The sequence below is a fragment of the Trachemys scripta genome, chromosome 1 (genome assembly GCF_013100865.1).
Source record: "Trachemys scripta elegans isolate TJP31775 chromosome 1, CAS_Tse_1.0, whole genome shotgun sequence".
NCBI lineage: Eukaryota > Metazoa > Chordata > Testudines > Emydidae > Trachemys > Trachemys scripta.
In genome coordinates, this window is record NC_048298.1 from 238879682 (window position 1) to 238898453 (window position 18772).

The following is an 18772-nucleotide window of genomic DNA, read 5'->3' on the forward strand; positions in this document are numbered from 1 at the left end:
AAAGGAAGTTTGGATATCCAAAAAGTGGTGTTTTTAATTTGAGTCAGCACTGAACTAGAAGAGTGCTTCAGCACTGTGCTAAAAGGTGCTGTGTTTTAGAAAAGATGTAAAACCTGGACCTGACCACTTGTAGACATTTCATGACACTGTAAGGTATCGGCTGTTAACGCTGGTGACTGGACCAAATGCCAGTTTGTATAAGGGAAGACAACCAGCTGGTAGTGACAGTTGAAAGTATACAGCTATGAACAGATGGTTACCTTGCAAATAGAAGAGGCAAATATCTCAACTCTCTATGCACCAGATTTTGCTATACCATACCACACCACAAGACGAGCGACACCTACGATGTAAGGACAAGCTTTTCATAGTTTGGCTATAGACACAAAATACAGTCTTTCATCTATAATATTTTTACTGGTGGCCTTGCTTTTATTGCAACTCTCAAAGCAAAAAGAATAGTTGCTTAGAGTTTGAATTTTAGCCATGAACTTTATTGAAGAGAGAAATATTCCTGAATCAGGACCTTTTTGAAACCTGCCTGTAAAATACAGAGGATGCACTGAAAGAAGCATCGTTATATATCCTCCCCTTTCTCCAATATCCAGTGAATGAAGATGCACTAACCTAAGAGAACATTGTCAAGGCTGATTATTTTCAGCTTCAGCTCACAAAGGCCACTCAGCAATTTCCTCTGAGAAATCAAGAGTTAAATAGCTCTGCTCAATCTCCAGGCCATCCCCCAAGGCTAGGTGTTCTGAGTTGGGGAAGCTGACTGGTCTCAGATAGCAGTTCTGGCCTATTAGGTAGTATTTACAGAGAAGTATACAGTGATGCTCTCAAGGTCAGAAAACCAAAGACGATGAGGCCATCAAGAAGCCAGCAGGATCATTTATATATAACCTAATTTCTCTTGCAGCTCTACAGAACAGGATTAGGCCAGGGAAACAATATCCCAGTTCCTTTCTTCAATCCCAGGCCAATGTATCTTCCCCACGGTTTGGGGACAGATGTACTTTCCAAAATGCGGTTAGTGTAGCTGTCTTGCTAGAGTCAAGCCAATTGACTGTTCTGGACTCAGCTGCTAATGTTGAGTCTGAACTTTTGATGAGCTTAAACTTAACCCAGATTTGATGTCTCTGTCTNAACTCGGGTGCTGGAGAGGTGAGTGAGGACTTGCTTTTTACCTAACACTAGCACACCTCCTGGAAGAACTGAGGTGCAGGCTCCACTTTCCTACAGTCCTGGACAGGAGCTCCCCTGGTTTAAGAGAGAGACTGTTCTGAGGGGGCAGGGAAAGGCTATGTCCAAACACAGATGGGGCAAGTGGGGAAGAAAAAGAACACAGAGCTGTGTGTTCCTATTGCCTGTTCATATGTACTACTGCGGTTTGGTTGTTATTTGCATTATGTAGTCCCAAGGGCCCCATTGTGCTAAGCACTGTATACAGAGAGCAAGAGGCAGTCCTTGCCCCAAAGGAGCTTATAATCTAAATAGACAAAAAAAGGATAGGGGAACAGCAATAACATCCAAGTTTGTCCCCGCAGTCTGAGTGAGTGAAATCTGCACAATTGCAGCCGCACCTCACCTTGGGTAAAACCCTTGGTGTGAAAGCAAGGGCGATTGTAGCTCCTTTTGTGTGTTGCACCGGGCATCGCTCTCATGAAACCGAATTTCCTTCTTGTATGATTGGTGTGTGTAAAGTCCTCCTGTATGGGTAACCAGACGTCTAAGTCGGGACAGTTCCCTAAAGGAACGCCGGCTCTGTATTTTCTATATTTTAGGAAGGGTCCGGACTCCTGTAAATTTCTGGAAAAATGGTCTAGGCTAACTCAGGGAGATCCCAAAACTCAGTAGCCACTGTTAAAATCTTGGAACAAGAACCGAGTGGACATCTTAAAAGACAAACTCAGCCAATCTAAAACTAAATTGGAAAAGGAGAGATTAATTGTTTCATGCAGTGGTGGGAAGAGGCAAATTGTAGGTGGACAAAATCAAAACTCGCGTTTCTCAAATATTCAAATAAGAAGTTAAAAGCTTTATTAAAAGCCTCCTCTCCCACCACTAGGGTTACCATACGTCCGGATTTTCCCGGACATGTCTGGCTTTTTGGTCCTCAAATCCCCGTCCAGGGGAATTGCCAAAAAGTAGGACATGTCCGGGAAAATAGGAAGGAAGGGATCGTGGGGTTTAGGTCTGGGTTGAGCCACTGGGGCCGGCGGGTGCTCGGCTGCCGGCGGTGCCGCTCGCTCTGCCAGGGGCGGGGCGGAGCCGCTCGGCCGGAACTGGGGCCCAAGCCGAGCCGGCTGGAGCCGCTGGGACCGGGGCTGCTCGGCCGCCGGCCAGTGCCACTTGCCCAGGGCCGGGGCTGCTCGGCCGGAACCGGGGCCCGAGCCGAGCCGGCCGGAGCCACTGGGACCGGGGCTGCTCGGCTGCTGGCCGGCGCCGCTCGCCCAGTGCCCGGTCGGAGACGCTGGGGCCAGAGCCTCTTGGCCGGGGCCGGCTGCCAGAGGGAGCCGCTCGGCTCGGGGGCTGGTCTGGGCCACGCCTCCTCGCGCCCCCCGCCCCACCCAGCCCCAGCTTACCTGCTGCCTGCCTGCTTCAGGATTTGCAGGAAGCGGGGAGGGGGGGGAACAGGGGGGTGAAGCATTCAGGGGAGGGGGCGGAGTTGGGGCGGGGACTTTGGGGAAAGGGCGGAGCTGGGGCAGGGCCGGGGCCTCATGGAGTGTCCTCTTTTTGGACACTTAAAATATGGTAACTCTACCCACCCCCAGACCGAGCGCTCCCCTTTGCCCCGTTCTCCGAAAAAAACCCAATAACCCCGGATCGATCCCAACCCCCTCCATACTCCCATCTCATTGTAAAAAGGGCAAAAAAACCCTTGTTCTGTTCCCCTTCATTGTCTGCCTCAGAAACTGATTCTTTAGTGTTCCACTACCAATTCAGCAAGGAGGGTGGACTCCTCAACTAGCCCCCACCCTTCCTGGTCCCTTTCCTTAAACATTTCTTTCAAAATTGTGAAATGACCACAATATCACTCACAAAAAAGGTTCATTGGAAAAAGCAGGATCGGACTCAGACAAGCAGGCAAGCAACAGATAAAGAAACTGAAAAACAGGTTGGAAGCCCTAAGGGCATAGTGTCAGGAGTAAGTGCAAGCATGAACCCCTGGAACAATACTTAAAATGGTGAAATCTGAGTTGATAAAGGTGTCATTTTGGGAAATAAACAAGTGATTTAAGGAAAGAGAGTGAAAAGTTAACTCTACAGAGGCTGGAGAGAATTAAACAGTTAAACTTTGTGAAAATGTTAAAAAGAACCTTGTTAAAAGAATTCTTGGTTTCTTTGCAGCCATTCTAAAGGAAAAATGGGCCCATTTCCAGAGGAATGTCTGTAAATAATCCAGGTAAAGAGACTATCTAATTAAAATCATTTGACTATGAACAATTTAGTCTTTTTTGCTAAAAGAACATCGGGGGGGAGGGAGGTTCTATTGGAACTTAACTGCCCCAAATGTATAAAGGTAATGTAATCTATGTACAGCTATGTAAAAACAAAGCAGTGTAAAAGGGATGTTAAGGAAAAGAAAATGTGTATGTATCCATCTGTCTGTGGGAATATGTGAGGTTTGTAAAACTCCTGCTTTGTCGGTTTAAGATAAATTGGCTTGGTTTTGTTTATAATGCCACTAAAAATCCATTTGACTCTTTAATTCAAAGTTGCAAAACTGACAGACCTTTTTGCCAGACACAGGTAATCAGTGTTGGTTGGCTTTGAGATTTGGTATTTAACCCCTAAGGGGTAACTTGATTCTTTACAAAATTTAAATCTTTTCAAATAAAGACCAAGTCATGACTGCAGCAGGGCAGTCAAAATCAGAATAATAGGGAGAGATTCTGGATTCTTTTTGTTTGTTTGTTTTTGTAACAAAATAGCAGATGAAAGCTGTAGTAAAAGAATAAAGACAGTGCCCCTCAAGCAACAGCAGGGGTGAGGTGCACAAAACAAAAAGAAGAAATGTTAGAAACACTGAGCCTTAAAATGGTTCTGTGTAATCAGACTGTCACTTTAATAAGGGTACATAAAACTCTGTAAGAAGAAACAGATATGCCTTATGTAAAAATTAATATGGCTAAAGTTTTAAAAGTTAAAGTATAGAAGGAATGTGCAGACATGTGCAGTGTATATTATAGAGGGTGGTAAAAGAAATGCAAACGAAACATGCTACTTAATTAAAATCCTATTAGGGCTCCAAAGGAGCCACAATAGATTGTGTTTTCTTTTTCAGATCTCTGTGTGTTTTGAAAGCAAGAGTGAAAAGTAATCAAAACTCTGGTAAAAGTTAATTGTGTTTCTTTTAAGACAGAGGCTCTGAGCTCTGCTGATGGCTTTGAATCCAAAAGCCGAGCCTGTGTTGATGCAAATTACCTAACAGATAAAGGAAGTGAGAGAACTGCCAGCACAAAGAAGTTGCAGATAAAGAACATACCTGGTCAGCAAACAAATTGTCTAAATAAAAGGCACGGTATAACAAGATACCTTTAATTAAAATAAATTTAATGTTAATAAGTACCCCTGTAACAATGTATAGTGTGTATGATTTTTGGAAAAATCCTTTATGGTAATGATGCTTTTCAGCTGTTGCCTGTGAACAAACTTAAAGCTTAACACAGCAGGAAAGATATTGTAAACTTGGTCTGCTGTAAAGGAAAAACTGAGGTACACCACCTCATGGATTTAATGACTGAACAGTGGGATAATTTCCCCATAACTCTTAAAAGATAGAAGCCATTAAAACCTGGCCTGCCTATAGAACAAAAACACAGGAAAATCTGAAGGTAATTCCTCTTGTTTTGCCTGCAATCAGCAAGGGTATTTGTAAAATAAAGGAATATTTTAAGCAATAATAAATGCCACCCAAAAGGGGTAGAAAAACGTTATTTTTGTCTTTCACAAAAAGCTAATACCAGGTACAGGACAACCTAATACAGAAACACATAAAAGTGGGTATGATTATCCATGTCTGTTGCTCCAAAGCCCTGTAGTAAAGACATCTCACTAGGATCCTGTCTGTGGAATAAAATGAATAATGAGACCAAAGTACTGTATAATGGACTATGTGTATGTGTTAATTCTTGGGAAAAAGTGTTTTAAAAGAATGGAAGTGTTAGCAACCTTCCAATAGACAAATATAAAAGTAATGTAAGTACTGTGTTTACAAAAGGTAAAAAGGCAACATAGTTCCTAAAACAAACAAAAAGGCCATGTGGGAAACCGAACCATTCATATTATACATGCAAATGGCAACATGTTAAGAATTGCCACTGCAGAAAGACATAACAGCTTACCATTGGTATAACATATTTTCTGAATGGTCTCCCACAACTACTGGCATACTAATGTTACTAACCCTAATTGTTTTTGGTTTTAAATTGTATGTGTTTAATTGGAATGTTTGAAATGTGCTGTTGGATAAAACAAATGTATGCAAAGCTAGAGCCACTGGCCCAAATCACCTACCAGTATTTTCTATTACGTGGACTAAATAAGAAGTGATACTGGTGATTAATAATCTTAGTGTCAAAAGGGGGATATGTAGGAGCAGGATTTTATAATGTCCCATAAGAATTAATGTATGATTTGATTTCATCCTGTCAGCTACCCTTTTTGAATAGCAGAAAGGAATGACAGACAAGAACAATCCTTATGACTGATTATGGTCACCCTTTTGTTTTAGAATAAGTTATAATGTCTACTATGATTTCCTATATGTATTACAAAGTAGGCACTCTAGTTAAATATACATTTCTTTGTTTTAAGATTTAGTAAGTAAGAAACAGGATTCTCTATTGAGTCTATGTTAAGTAGATTAGAGGAACATTAAAGGCCTGGGTCTCAATGTAAATTGTCTTGGTTATTGATTGTAAAACTTAGCAAGGTTTAATTTGCAATGCCTTTTTGCTCGATATAAAATACTACTGTTTGTATTCTCAATCTGTGTGAATAAGGAATGTATGCATCAGGAAAAGATAAGGTGTGAAGGCCATTGTTATAGTCAGAGTCAAGGAAGAAGAAGTAAAGAGACTTAAAGGACATCAAGTACTCCTGTTCTTTTTTTAAAGAATCATCAGGTACTGCTTACTACTCAGACAGCTGTTAAACTATCTGGCATTGCAGTGTGGATACATGCTTTGCAGTGTAAGAAGACACCCTCCCTGGCGAACCAATCATCACCTCAGAACCGCACAGAGTCAATTTTGACTCCGGAAGAAGACGTAGAGGAACCAGCCTGCAATGCCTTACCATCTACGCTCTCGTAAGGGTTGCCAGAAGCAGATGACGACCTAAAGCAAGGCCCGAGAAGGAGCAGTAGTGAGCCTAGTGCCTCCTGCCTGGTGGACGTAAAATCGTGACTATGGTTCCCTCAGTTGAGGTTGTCAGAACCAGAAGGGGCTTGCCTCCAACATGCACCTCTGGTGGTGCCTGTTCCTCGGCTGCTGGTGTCTTAAGGTCTGGGGAGTCCACAATGACAATTCTTTTATCCAGCAGCAAGTGTGGATAGCTCACATCCTTAATATTTCTAATTGCTGGGTCTGTAGCCACATCCCAGCCCACTCTCAAACTGGTGTTCCTGTCCTGGCAATCCCACTCAATTTCTCAGACCTCACTGGAGGACCTTGTCCATTTAACAAAACATGGAACAGCAATGACACTTGGGAAGCAGTGGGAATAAATGTATCTAAATGGATAAGTGTGGTGGAGGGAAAAGGTCATTGGTGTTGGGTGTGTAATGGGACAGGGCTGGATCTGGGAAAAAGCCGTTGCCTTCAGCATATTGTGGCCAATGGTGTATGGGATTATTCGAATAAAACTAAAAAGTGGCGGGCTGGGTATGGGGATATGAATTTTTTCTTGACCGGAGGATCAAACAGAAAAATCAATTTCATGTTCCCCCTACAGTAACCTTAGTAAAAACAATACAATCTTTCAACACCATGCAAAAAGGCTCCTAAGGTTACAAGCAGTAGTTGAAATAATGGCAAATGAAACCGGAGAGAGTTTTAAAAAAAAAAAAACCTGGCCAAAGAAACAGGGGCGATCCGACAGATGGCCCTCCAAAACCGTCAGGCATTGGACATAGTGCTGATGGCCAAAGGAGGGACCTGTGCTCTCATTGGAAAAGAATGTTGTGTGTTTATACCTGACGACACCAATGAGGTAATAGATCGCACTAGCCACTTAAAACAAATCGCATATCTTCCCCATAAAGAGACGAGTTCTTTAAGGAAGTGGCTAAGTAATCTGTTCAATTTCTCTGGCATAGGAAACTGGTTGTTTCAGGGAGCCCTGACTATCCTGTTTGGAATCCTAATGATTTTTGTATGTTTTCAGCTAATCTCCTGTTGTATCCGGAAGTGTATAAGGTATGCCATCCAGGTGACTGCCCCAAAACAGAGTGCTAATATGATGATGTTAAATATCATTGATGAACGAAAAGATAAAGAACAATTAATATGTGGAACCCAGTAATTGTTGGTCTTTGCATAAGCTTGACCAAAAGGAGGGATTTTGAAAGTGAAATGAATTATATTAAAGAAATAGAATGAATTAAAGAATGCTGTATGTACCTTTAAGTAGAAATGAGAAATGTTGCAAGCCTGAGGGCAGGAAAGCAGACATTAACTGCTTAATGAATTGCCTCACTTAAGGGCAATTGGTGAAGCATTAGCCTTAGATCGATAAGAGTTAATAAGGAAGCAGGATATGCATACTGTGCCCCATGCAAATTTTACAATTTTGCTCTCTCTGTCCCTTTGTTTAGTTTGCACCCTTTTATCTGTATAAATAAGACTGTTTGAATCTTGCATGGGGGCTCACATTATCTGAATGTATTAGCAGAGCGCTGTGCTAATAAAACAGAGTGGTCTGACAAACTATGAGTCCTGAGTCTAACTTTGACACGCAGCCGAAGAAGTGGGCTGTAGTCCACGAAAGCTTATGCTCTAATAAATTTGTTAGTCTCTAAGGTGCCACAAGTACTCCTGTTCTTCTTTTTGCAGATACAGACTAACACGGCTGCTACTCTGAAAAGTATATCTAAAAACTCCTTAGATGAGGACCATGGTTGACAACTCAATTCCTCAGGCAGAATGGAACTTTCTACTGTACGGATGAAGCTTGTCTGTGCAGGAGACAGACTGAGGAATGAACTCAGTACCATTACCTTCTATTCCATGAGGAAGCTGTACTTCTTTGACTTGCCTTCTCTAACAAACACAGCAATATGTATATTTAAAGCAAACACCCCGCACCCCACAAACCCCTATCAAAACAAAAAACACTACACTGCACACACAATTCTTCCCCTGAAGAGAAGATGAGAAAGAATGAACTACATGTAACAGACAGTCATGTTGCTTAATGTACTACTGGAAAGTGCTGAGATCCTACAGTGAGAAGGGCAGCGTAAGAACCTATATAGAACAATACAAGTAGAACAGAATGAAGCTATTCAAGTAAGCAATATCTGAAATATCTATATACTGTACATGCAAAGCAGTTTGGTATTTTAAACACTATATAAATGCACTAAATCAATTATTAACCTTACATTCAGACATCTATGATACATCTATGATACAGACAACCACAAAGTGCTATCAAAACAGTTCACAAACCTAGTATTAAAAACAAAATGTAACATAAAAAAAGCTGATTGAATAGATGAAGCATAAAATATTCGCTATACACAAAACTGAATTTTGTAAACTTCTAAAACAAAAATTCCTACTGTAAAACCAAGACAACATACTTCTCCCTCAGGATCACTACATATTCAGGGACAAAAGAAACGTAGGTATTGTACATTAAAAACCCTCTCTCTGATTTACCTTGCAGTAGGTTCATTCCTATCATGGTAAACATTTATTCGACCAACAAATCTGTAAGAGGAAAAGTACTTTAGTATCAATGCCAGATATTAATTTATTTTATATAGAACATATGCACACAAACATAACTTGGGAAATATTTGTAAAATATTTTTAAAATCTGAATTATGACTATCTGAAATTTTATATACTCCGACACTGCATCTTACTTCTAAAACAACTGGCAAAAAATACATTAAGATGAAGATTATTTTAAAAATTGTCTATGAAGGTTCTATATGCTATAAAAGTTCATTAAATGTTATATGGAGAACATATAATCAAAATAATAGAGAAGGAAGCCGGAAAATTTGGATTTATTTAAAACATATTAAACTTTTTATAAACTTCACTTTTACAAGCCAGCATTTGAAGACATCAGTTATAACAGTGAGTCAATACAAAGTTTGGGTGTAACAAAGGCGAATGTGGTTCTAAGGTTACTTGCAGACCTCCTAATTAGAGCACATTTATTCATTCATTTTCAATTTCTGAAAGATGTGTTACTTACCATACTGTAGTCCTTCGAAAAGTGATGCAGCGGTGTATTCCATTTAGATGTGTGCATGCCCAGAACACCAGAGCTGAACAATTTTGCCTAGCAGTACCCATAGCAGGCGGCGCTTATACCTCATGGCTATAGCCTCTCCCCCCTACCTATAATGAGGCGGCGCTACCTCCACCCCTGCTGAGTTCCTTCTTACTAACAGTGGCTGGAGTCAGAACTGTGTGTGGTTCTTAACCTCGCAATCCCTTGGTTTTTGACTTAATTGTTCTAGTTGCATATAGTTAGTTAGTATTCTTAGTATTAATATTAGTTAGCTTAGTTAAGTATTTTCCCTGGTGATGCCCTCACCAGGGCTCTAACATTGTGAGTCGGGGGTGGAGGCGGGCAATCTCTAGTAACAACCTTCACACAGGAGCTTTCTCTACTTAGGCAAGGCTCACATCAAAGAAGTGTTCGTTCACAAAATGGACTCAGGTGGCTAGACACCTTTGCCTAAAGCAGCATCTTCTCAAGCAGGCCAGGAAGTCTGTCTCAGCACCAAGGCCTACGGAGGATCAGAAGTCGCCCTCGATCTCAGTGAGTGGTACTGACTTGCACTCTGGAACTGGCCCCTCTCTGAAGAGTGAAGAAGACACTCCCCATTGAGTGTGCCAAGGAAAAGGTGTCAAGACCGCTCCAGGCTTTGTGGAGACTCTTCTTCCTCTTCCAGGAAGAGTACAGCTATTGCCCCCCCCAGCACACGGGAAGAAGCAGGTCCTTCCAACTGCTCCCCAGTCCTATGCAGGGGTGTGCGAGACCCCATACCACTGACTCCAGTTCCAGTCCCGGGGCACCCGTTGTGTCTGGTCTCGAGGGCAATGCAGGCATTGGCTGTTTCCACACTAGCGACATATCAGAAGGTAGCAGACCTCCTTTGCCTTTCCATCCCAAGCTCACCATTGGTCCAGGACTTCACCAGGGCTATGGCATCCTCAGCCTCACTGCCTGGATGGGCAGCTGAACCTTGAGGTGTATGGGCACCGCAGACTGTCAAAGTGAGGCCACTGCTGGGCTCAGCACAAGGGATCTCCTTAACACTGGGAAACTCCTTTGCGGTGCCAATGTTACTGTGGCGGCATTCCCTGCCTTCCACCTCGGCACAATTAGCAGCATTAGTATTACCACTGACTTCAGTACTGACACCACTGCCAGCGCCAGAGACAACTGAGGCATACTCTGTGCTGGTTGTGCTGTTTCCACCATTGCACCAGTCCTTCCCTGTGGGTGACAGACGAGTCAGGCCGGTTGCTTGTGCCTTCAGAGCTGGCTCCACCTTTAACACGTCTGAAACACATCTCCTCGGCATCCAGGTCAGGATCCTCTTCCGCTCTCTATCACCTGGCCCATATCCAGGACTGTTCAGGGAGCAGCATTGGTACTGGGTTCAGCATTCTTCCTGCTGTAGGGACGGAGCCCCTGACCTGGTGCCAACTGGCCACCAATGTTTTATCGTTATGCTCTGTAGCCCCATAGAATCTGTGGGATGCTCCTCGATTGTGGAGGTTGCCCTCCCCATCCCACTTCAAGGCAACATCAATGGGCGCTTCAGTGGCTGGGGCTGTTGACCTGTCGAAAGTTCAGGCACCGGTTGTCCTTCCCCATGTGGAGCCTCCAGAGTTGTCCCATCCAGGTTCGTGACCCATCACTGGCACAAGTTAACTGCCTCTTCATTGTCCCTGGACAAATTCAGCGGTGCCCAGCTCTCCTTTAGTGCCTGAGGATTTCAAGGCCTTCAAGGACCCTTTGTACTGAGTGGCTGCTTCCTTAAGCATCCAGGTGGAGTTCTTGCAGGAGAACATCTGTAATTTGCTAGACCCCATGGAGAGTGACCCTCCCCATTAATGATGCGCACCTGGAAAGGTTCTTTGGAGCACACCAGCTTTGGTGCCACCTAAGGGAATGTGTTTGCAGAAATGCTACTTTGTACTGATGCTGGGATTTGAGGGATTTTACTTCCACCTGACCCCTATATCCCTGGTCATAACCGCTGGGAACGACATAGCTCAGCAGGGCAAATTTAAGTCCACTCCTCAGGACAAGGACTCTAAATGGCTGGACTAAATGGTAGAAAGATCTACACCTCCTCTTCCCTGCCAATGTTTGCTAACTAGCAGGAATTGTTGTCCAAGTACAACTTTTTAAATTGGACAGCTATGCCTAAGTTTACAAACCACCTGCCTGAAGCCTCCAAGGAGAAATTTTGGGTGATTATTGCCAAAGTCTGCTTGGTAGCAAAGATGTCGCTGCAGTGTGCGCCTGACGTTGCCGACACTTTGGCCAGAGTGATGGCCTCAGCTGTGATCATGAGAAGGGCACCCTGGCTGCACAATTTGGGCATTTTTCCTGTGGTGCAGCAAGTAATAGAAGACTTGCCCTTCGATAGTCGGGTACTTTTTCAGACAAAACCAATGAAACTTTGCACTCCTTCAAGGATTCTAGGGCTACTCTATGTTCCTTAGGGGTATATATGCTGGTGGCCAAAATGTGCTATTACAGCGCCCAGCAACACTGCCAGCAGCAGCACTGCCCTCAACACCCCTTTGGGCAATCTTTCTCTCCCCTGAGACAGCGGGACTACCTAGAAAAGGACATAGGTCCCAAATGGGGGCATTCAGGCTCTGGTTCTGCCAGTCAACACAACCTACTCCAGCATCCCCAAGCACCAAGTTTCACTCCTTTGTCCTGTTGGGACCTCTATTATCTCATTTCTCCCCCCCCTCTCCCCTTCCCCACTTCCCCATTTGGGGACAGGCTAGCCTGCTTTCTTAGTGTTTGGGGCTTGATTACCACCAACAGCTGGGTCCTAAGCATTGTCAGATCAGGCTATGCTATCCAGTTCCTCTTCGCTCCTCCTCCCCACACTCCCTCCTAGTCTCTCTTCAGGGATCCCTCTCAGGGGATACTGCTCCTCAAGCAGGTACAATCTCTACTGATTCTGGGTGCAGTGGAAGAAGTTCCTCTGGTGCACCAGCATCAAGGTTTTTATTTCTGGTACTTTCTGGTTCCCAAATCCAAAAGGAGGCGCAAGATCCATTTTTGATCTATGCTCTCATCAAATATATAGGATACATGAAGCTCTGAATGGTGACCCTGTCAACTATTCTCCAGGGTTGATTCAATGACTGGTTTGCTGCTCTGGACCTTCAGGATGCTTATTTTCATGTGGTGATCCTCCTGAGCCAAAGAAAATTCCTCCAGTTCACTGTGGCAAACCACCATTTTCAATACGTAGTCCTCCCTTTCAGTCTGTCTTCTGTCCCTGGGTTTTTAACCAAGTGTATGATCATGGTGATGGCAGACCTCAGGAACAAGGAACCCATGTCTTCCCGTATCTTGACAACTGGTTACTAAGGGACAGGTCCAGAGAAAATATTCTCATGTACCCATTATGCTGTGCTTGCTTGACTATCTGGGTCTCATCCTAAACACTGGGAAGTCCACATTGGTCCCCATTCAGAAAATTGAGTTCACTAGGGCCCTAATAGACTCTACACATTTGAGAGGTTTTTTTACGACTGACCATTTTCAGACTTGTCACTTTTGTCTCAGGGTCTACAGTTTCAACCTTCCAAAAGAAGTTTGCACATTTCTGAAGCTCTTGAACCACACATCCGCATGCACTCAGGTGGTTCAATTTGCTTTCTTCCTCTTCAAATGTGGCTCAGGACAGTTTACTGTCCAACCCGTCACCTCCTAGTCCACCTCCCTCTGTTGATCCTGGGCTCCTTCCAGTGGTGGATTGTTCAAAGGAATGTATGTCAGGGCATTCTCTTTGTCTGGCTCTTAACAACCAGGACTGTGGTCACCAACACCTCTCTGATGGGTTGGGGAGCTCTTGCTGAATGTTCAGCGTCTGTGATAGAGAAGGATGTTCCACTGTATATCAACATAATAATGCATGTCACAGTTTTCTAGACCACATCAGGGCTCAGTGGTTCGCATACTTACCAACATTACCACTGCAATGTATTATTTGACCAGGTGGGCAACACACTCCAGAGTGCTCTGTGAAGAGGCACCCAGGCCGTGGCAGTTCTACATCAAGAAGAGTATCACTCTGATAGCTTTCAGAGTAGCAGCCGTGTTAGTCTGTATCCGCTGATCATTTGTCCAGAGTCCAGAACAATCTCATGGACCATCGCAGCAGAAATTTTAACCTGAGTCACAAGTGGTCTCTGAAGCCCAGTGTTCTGCAAATCATCTTCACAGCTAGGGGGCAGCCTGACAATCGACCTATTTACTAAAAGGGAAAACAGGAAATGCCATCTCGTCTACACTTGAAGTGATACAAAGGATTTTCCAGCTTCTCTGTGTGCTGAAAACACTGATCAGCACTGAGGCACTGTCCAGCATCAATAGTACTGATCTGTCACCATTAGCTGAAGCAGGGAAAGATTGAGATTTGGGGTTTATGTAAATTACTGAAATTGGATCAGTGACAGTGAAACATAATATTAAGGTGCATATTATATATGTAAGTATTTAGATAGTTAATAAAGAAAGTTTTAAGCAGTTACAGCTAGAGAAAGCAAGATGGTGGTCGCAAGAAACCAAAGCTGTGAAAACCAATATGGAGGCCTTAGAACGATTCAGCCAATAGCAGAAAGGCTGGTTGGGGTGAAATATAGGTCACTCCAGAAACCTGAAGGGTAGGGTCAGTTAGGCAGAACACAGATCTTCAAACAGGTCTATCTTTAAAGCGCATGTTTTTAATCAGGTCCAGCTCTGATTGACAGAGAGAGGGCTTGAAGCTGATTGGATGATAATGATAGGGATTGAAGAAACAACCAATCAGAACAGATCAAAATCTGTATATAAGGCAAGGAGCTGATAGGCTTTAGTTAGTTTGTCTGTGAAAGTGGAAAGGTACCTGCATGTGTGTGGGAGGAAAAAGGCATCAGCGCGGATAGAAGCGGGAGAGAAGGAAGTCCACTAAAAAAGCTAAATCACTAAGCAGCAGCAAGAAGTGAAACAACAGCAGCAATATCAACCCCATTTTGACAAAGCAGAAGGGAAGATATCAAAGAAGTAAGCCTAATGACTCCGATATACATATAATGTAACATGTAAATGTGTATGTATGGGATGATAAAGCTGGATCACTGTGTATGTATGCTTTGTTGTTATATGTATAGTTTTAATGTTTAAGAACTTGCTGTCAGTCTCCTATGTGTGACTGGCCATCACATCTAGAATGCAATCACTTAAAGCTGTGTATCCAATTGTAGGATATTGCAATTTTGCATACGTTAAGGTGCATCTGTGCTAATAGGATTTTATGCCTTTGTTAAGAAAATGTGTGGTTTATTTCTTTAGTATATGTTTTAGATCTGCTGTGTTTTCCTAATATTATTATGTGTTTTAGAGTTATTGTATTAGGAAATATAGCATTAAATAAAGGTTACTTTTGTTTTTGAAGAATTACTGCCTGAGTGTAAATCCTTTCAGCGGAAGGCTGTACCTGTGTCCTCCCAGGGGTTAACAGAGCTAGTCTGTTCTGGGGAGTCCTCCAAAGGTCGGAGAGAAACCCTCTGTAAAACCCTGGCAATTCCTTGAGGGCGGGCCACCCCCTTTCACCTACCAAAACCAGACAAATTGAGGTCTGAGTTACAAATGTAAGCAGGCCATTATAGGGGAGCCTGGAGTCTGATCTTGGGGGTAACAGAGGGGGCCCTCAGTCCGGCCTCTCTGATCAACACCTTCCAAATCAGGTGGCAATCAGCTCTCCTCTATGCTTTACCTCTGATCCCCATCATTCCACAGGTCATCCTCAAGCTGAAAGTGGATTGGGTCAAGCTTATCCCCATTGCCCTGGCATGACAGAGGAGGCCATGTTGGTTTTCTGACCTTCTCATGTTGTCATTCAGCCTTCCATATCTTTTTGTCTCCATCCTGACCTGCTCACACAGAATCACCGTTGCAATTTGCATCCTGCGCTCAACTCCCTGCATCTCACTGCATGGCTGCTCAGTGGTTGAATGATGAGGAAGAGCAATGTTTGCCAGCTGCTCGACAGGTCCTACTCAATAGTAGAAAGCCCTCTACCAGAATGGCCTATTAGGCAAAATGGAAGTGGTTTTCAATGTGAACTTGGCCCATGGAATTCAGCTGATGCTGGCTTGCATCCAGGACATCTTGGAGAACTTGCTGCATCCTCAGTCATGGGGCCTTATGCTTAGCTCATGGAAGGTGCATCTGGCAATGATCTCACGGTTTCATCCACCTATTCATGGGAGATCAGTATTTTCCAATGGTAAGATTCTTAAAAGGAATTTTTCATCTTCATCTGCCAGTGCGGGAACCAGTTCCTTTTTGGAACTTTAATACTGTCTCAGCAGCTCTGATGGGACCTCTGGTCGAGCCGGTCAGTCATCTTGTCACTTTCCTTTCCTTTTTTGTGTCAAAATAATTGCATTCCTGGTGGCGATAACATCCGCAAGGAGAGTCTGAGTGTTACAGGCTTTGATGGCAGAGCCTCCTTATACGCAGTTGTCCAAAGACTACGCGACATTGGGGCTGTAACCAACATTTATGTCTAAAGAAGTCTCTCAGTTTCATTTGAACCAGGTGGTATATTTGCCTGTTTTATTTCCTAAGCCACATTCATCCCTGGAAGAGCAGCACCTTCACAGGTTAGACATCAGATGACATCTAGCCTTCTAGACTAAACCCTGTCATGCTTTGCCTCGTCTACTTATGTTGTACGTGGACTGTGTGAAGGGCCAGCCAGTCTCTTTACAAATTACTAAGTGGATAACATCCTATATCAAGGCTGCATACAAAATAGGTGAGGCTATGCCCCCTCCATGGGTGTGAGCTCTTTCTACGAGAGCACAAGCTACGTCAATGGCTTTCTTAAGTGACATCTCAATTGGACATTTGCAGGGCTGCCAAATGATCATCCATACATACACTTACAACCCATTTAGGAATCACCCCTCAGCATCATGGACAACGTTTGAACCCTGGTGAGGGTATCACCAGGGAAAACACGTAACTAAGCTAACTAACACTAATACTAAGAGTACTAACTATACACAACTAGAACAACTAAAAAACTGAGGGATTGTGAGGTTGCAAACACACATTTCTTAGCCCATGTTTTGAACATCTTAAAATGTAGGAGAGAGATTTTTAAAAATCCAATTTACATGTCACTATTTATGCTTGTTACCTGCCTTTGAATTGCCTGTCTGCTTGGATAGGACAATGAAAATTAGTTTCACTTTGAAGTTCTTAGTTTGCAATGCTTAGGTTTCAAATACTGCAGGAGTCCATTTCTTTAAAAAAAATCAGCCATTTCACTGGATTTTTATTTAATTTTCTATTATTTAAATTTTGGGCTAAGTTTGAATTGATAGCATCCCTTTAATAATTACATTATTTTATAGTTTGTTTACAGGATACCTTAGTAGCATATACTAAAGCTATAAAATACAAATCATTTTCTTACTTATAAAGGTCAGGCTGAGGTTGTTCACATTCAATGGTAGCATGCAGTGCATCGATATCTTGTTCATTATGAAATGCCTTGGTATCTTGAACAGCATAGTAAGTCTAGAATGAATGAGAAAGGTGTAACAAAAAAAAATAAGCCAGAACACATGCAGTGACCAGGTTATTTATGTAATTGAAAAAAGGGCCCTAAAGTAGGTAAATTTCCCATATTTTATGTTAAGACTGTCAAGAGCCAGGTAATAATGATTCTCATTAAAAAATATGCGCTTCCAAATACAGATCTGGAATTTTCTTCTGCCTGTCATAACTCACAGATAGTTCATACTGCAAAGAAAACTGAATCACTCTTTTCCTCTAATCTAAGCAGCCTAAATTCTAAGTGAAACATTTTTGCCTTTTCTTAACCTTTTACATAAAAGGTTCACATTTCCAAATAGGTGCATGCCTCGGTGCCCCCAATCTCGCACAAACCAGGATTTCACATATGTATACGCATGCACAACTCTAGCTCGGGCTTCACCTCTGAGTGCCCATGTTGGGCGCATACAAAAGTGCAAGTACACATAAGCAAGCACCAGTTAGAAAATTCCTCATAAAATGGCTCAATGGGGAAATAAGTTAATGACAGCTTAAATAAATAAATAAATAAAAATCACACAAACCAATATCTTTGCTTACACTATTATATAGGATGTTACTGTGCACTGTACGCAAAAAAGTTTGTTATAGCATTTTTAAAATAAAAAACTATAGTATTTTATTACTTTATGACTAGATTCACCATCCAAACTAGCTGTTGTAACAAAACATGTTCCATCCCCTCTGCTGCTTGACAGAAATATTAAGTCACATGGGAATGTTTCATCTTCTTTTACCATCACAATGTCTCCAACCTAAAAAAAAAAATAGAAAAGAAAACATGTTTATCATTAGTTAAATAGCCTAAAGATCAGATTCCAAGGATGAAATCCTTGTTCTATCAAAAGTCTATAGAAAAATTTTCATTGACTTTAATAGGGCTGAGATTTCATCACAAGACTAAGGAACTGCAGATACAATTCTCAAAAGGAGTACTAAGTCCTGTAAGACAATAAATAATACTTAGCACTTGTATAATATCTACCCTCTGAGGATCTCAAAGCACTTCACATTCTTTTATTAAGCCTTACAACATCCCTTCTAGATTTGCATGTGTGTGGTATTATCCCTATTTTACAGATAAAAACACTGAGGCACAGTGGGGCTGGGAACGGTGAATCACGGCCACTGGGAGCTCCGGGGGGCCGTGCCTGTGGACGGTCAACATAAACCAAATGTCTCACAGCCCGCTTCTTATAGTGTGCCACTGTACAACAAAGCAGCTCCCACAGTCAAAAATTATTTTAAAGATTTATTTTTTTAAACTCAAATTTAAGTACAGCAGGTCAAAGAAGGTCAAAAAATTGCAAGAATTTAGTCACGGGGGGGGTGTCAAAATATCAAAGTTTCAATGAAAAATATCAAAAAATTAAATTTTGAAATTTTGACGAACTGAACATTCGATTGATGTGGATTTCTTGGGTTGCCTACTTTATCATGCTAAAATGCCCTTGTCTAAATAGTTTTCTAGTTAATCATTGTGCTCTTGTCAGAAGGATTTAGTGTGGTCACAAAATGAATTTCATAACAGAAAACTATGACATTAAAGACTGAATTTTGACATCACCAAAACAAACTTTTAGGAGGTGAGCAATTCTAATGATGCACAATATTTTGGTAATTGACAATGACCAAGTATAAAAGTAAAAATCAAGACAGTTTAGGTAGGACTTGGTAAAATGTATTTTTACATTTCCCA

The 18772-nt window shown here is 42.4% G+C and overlaps 1 protein-coding gene across 5 annotated transcripts in view; it reads right to left on the reverse strand.

The window, feature by feature from the left end:
• ATP11A (ATPase phospholipid transporting 11A) overlaps positions 1-18772 on the reverse strand; it is a 239391-nt gene that overhangs the window by 75443 nt on the left and 145176 nt on the right. For all 5 annotated transcript variants that reach the window (XM_034758138.1, XM_034758139.1, XM_034758140.1 and 2 more), the window contains exons 6-8: positions 17700-17828; positions 16931-17034; positions 8892-8942 (exon numbers count right to left, since the gene is read on the reverse strand). In XM_034758138.1, the coding sequence (XP_034614029.1) occupies positions 8892-8942; positions 16931-17034; positions 17700-17828 (284 nt within the window). The remainder of the gene's footprint in view (positions 1-8891; positions 8943-16930; positions 17035-17699; positions 17829-18772) is intronic.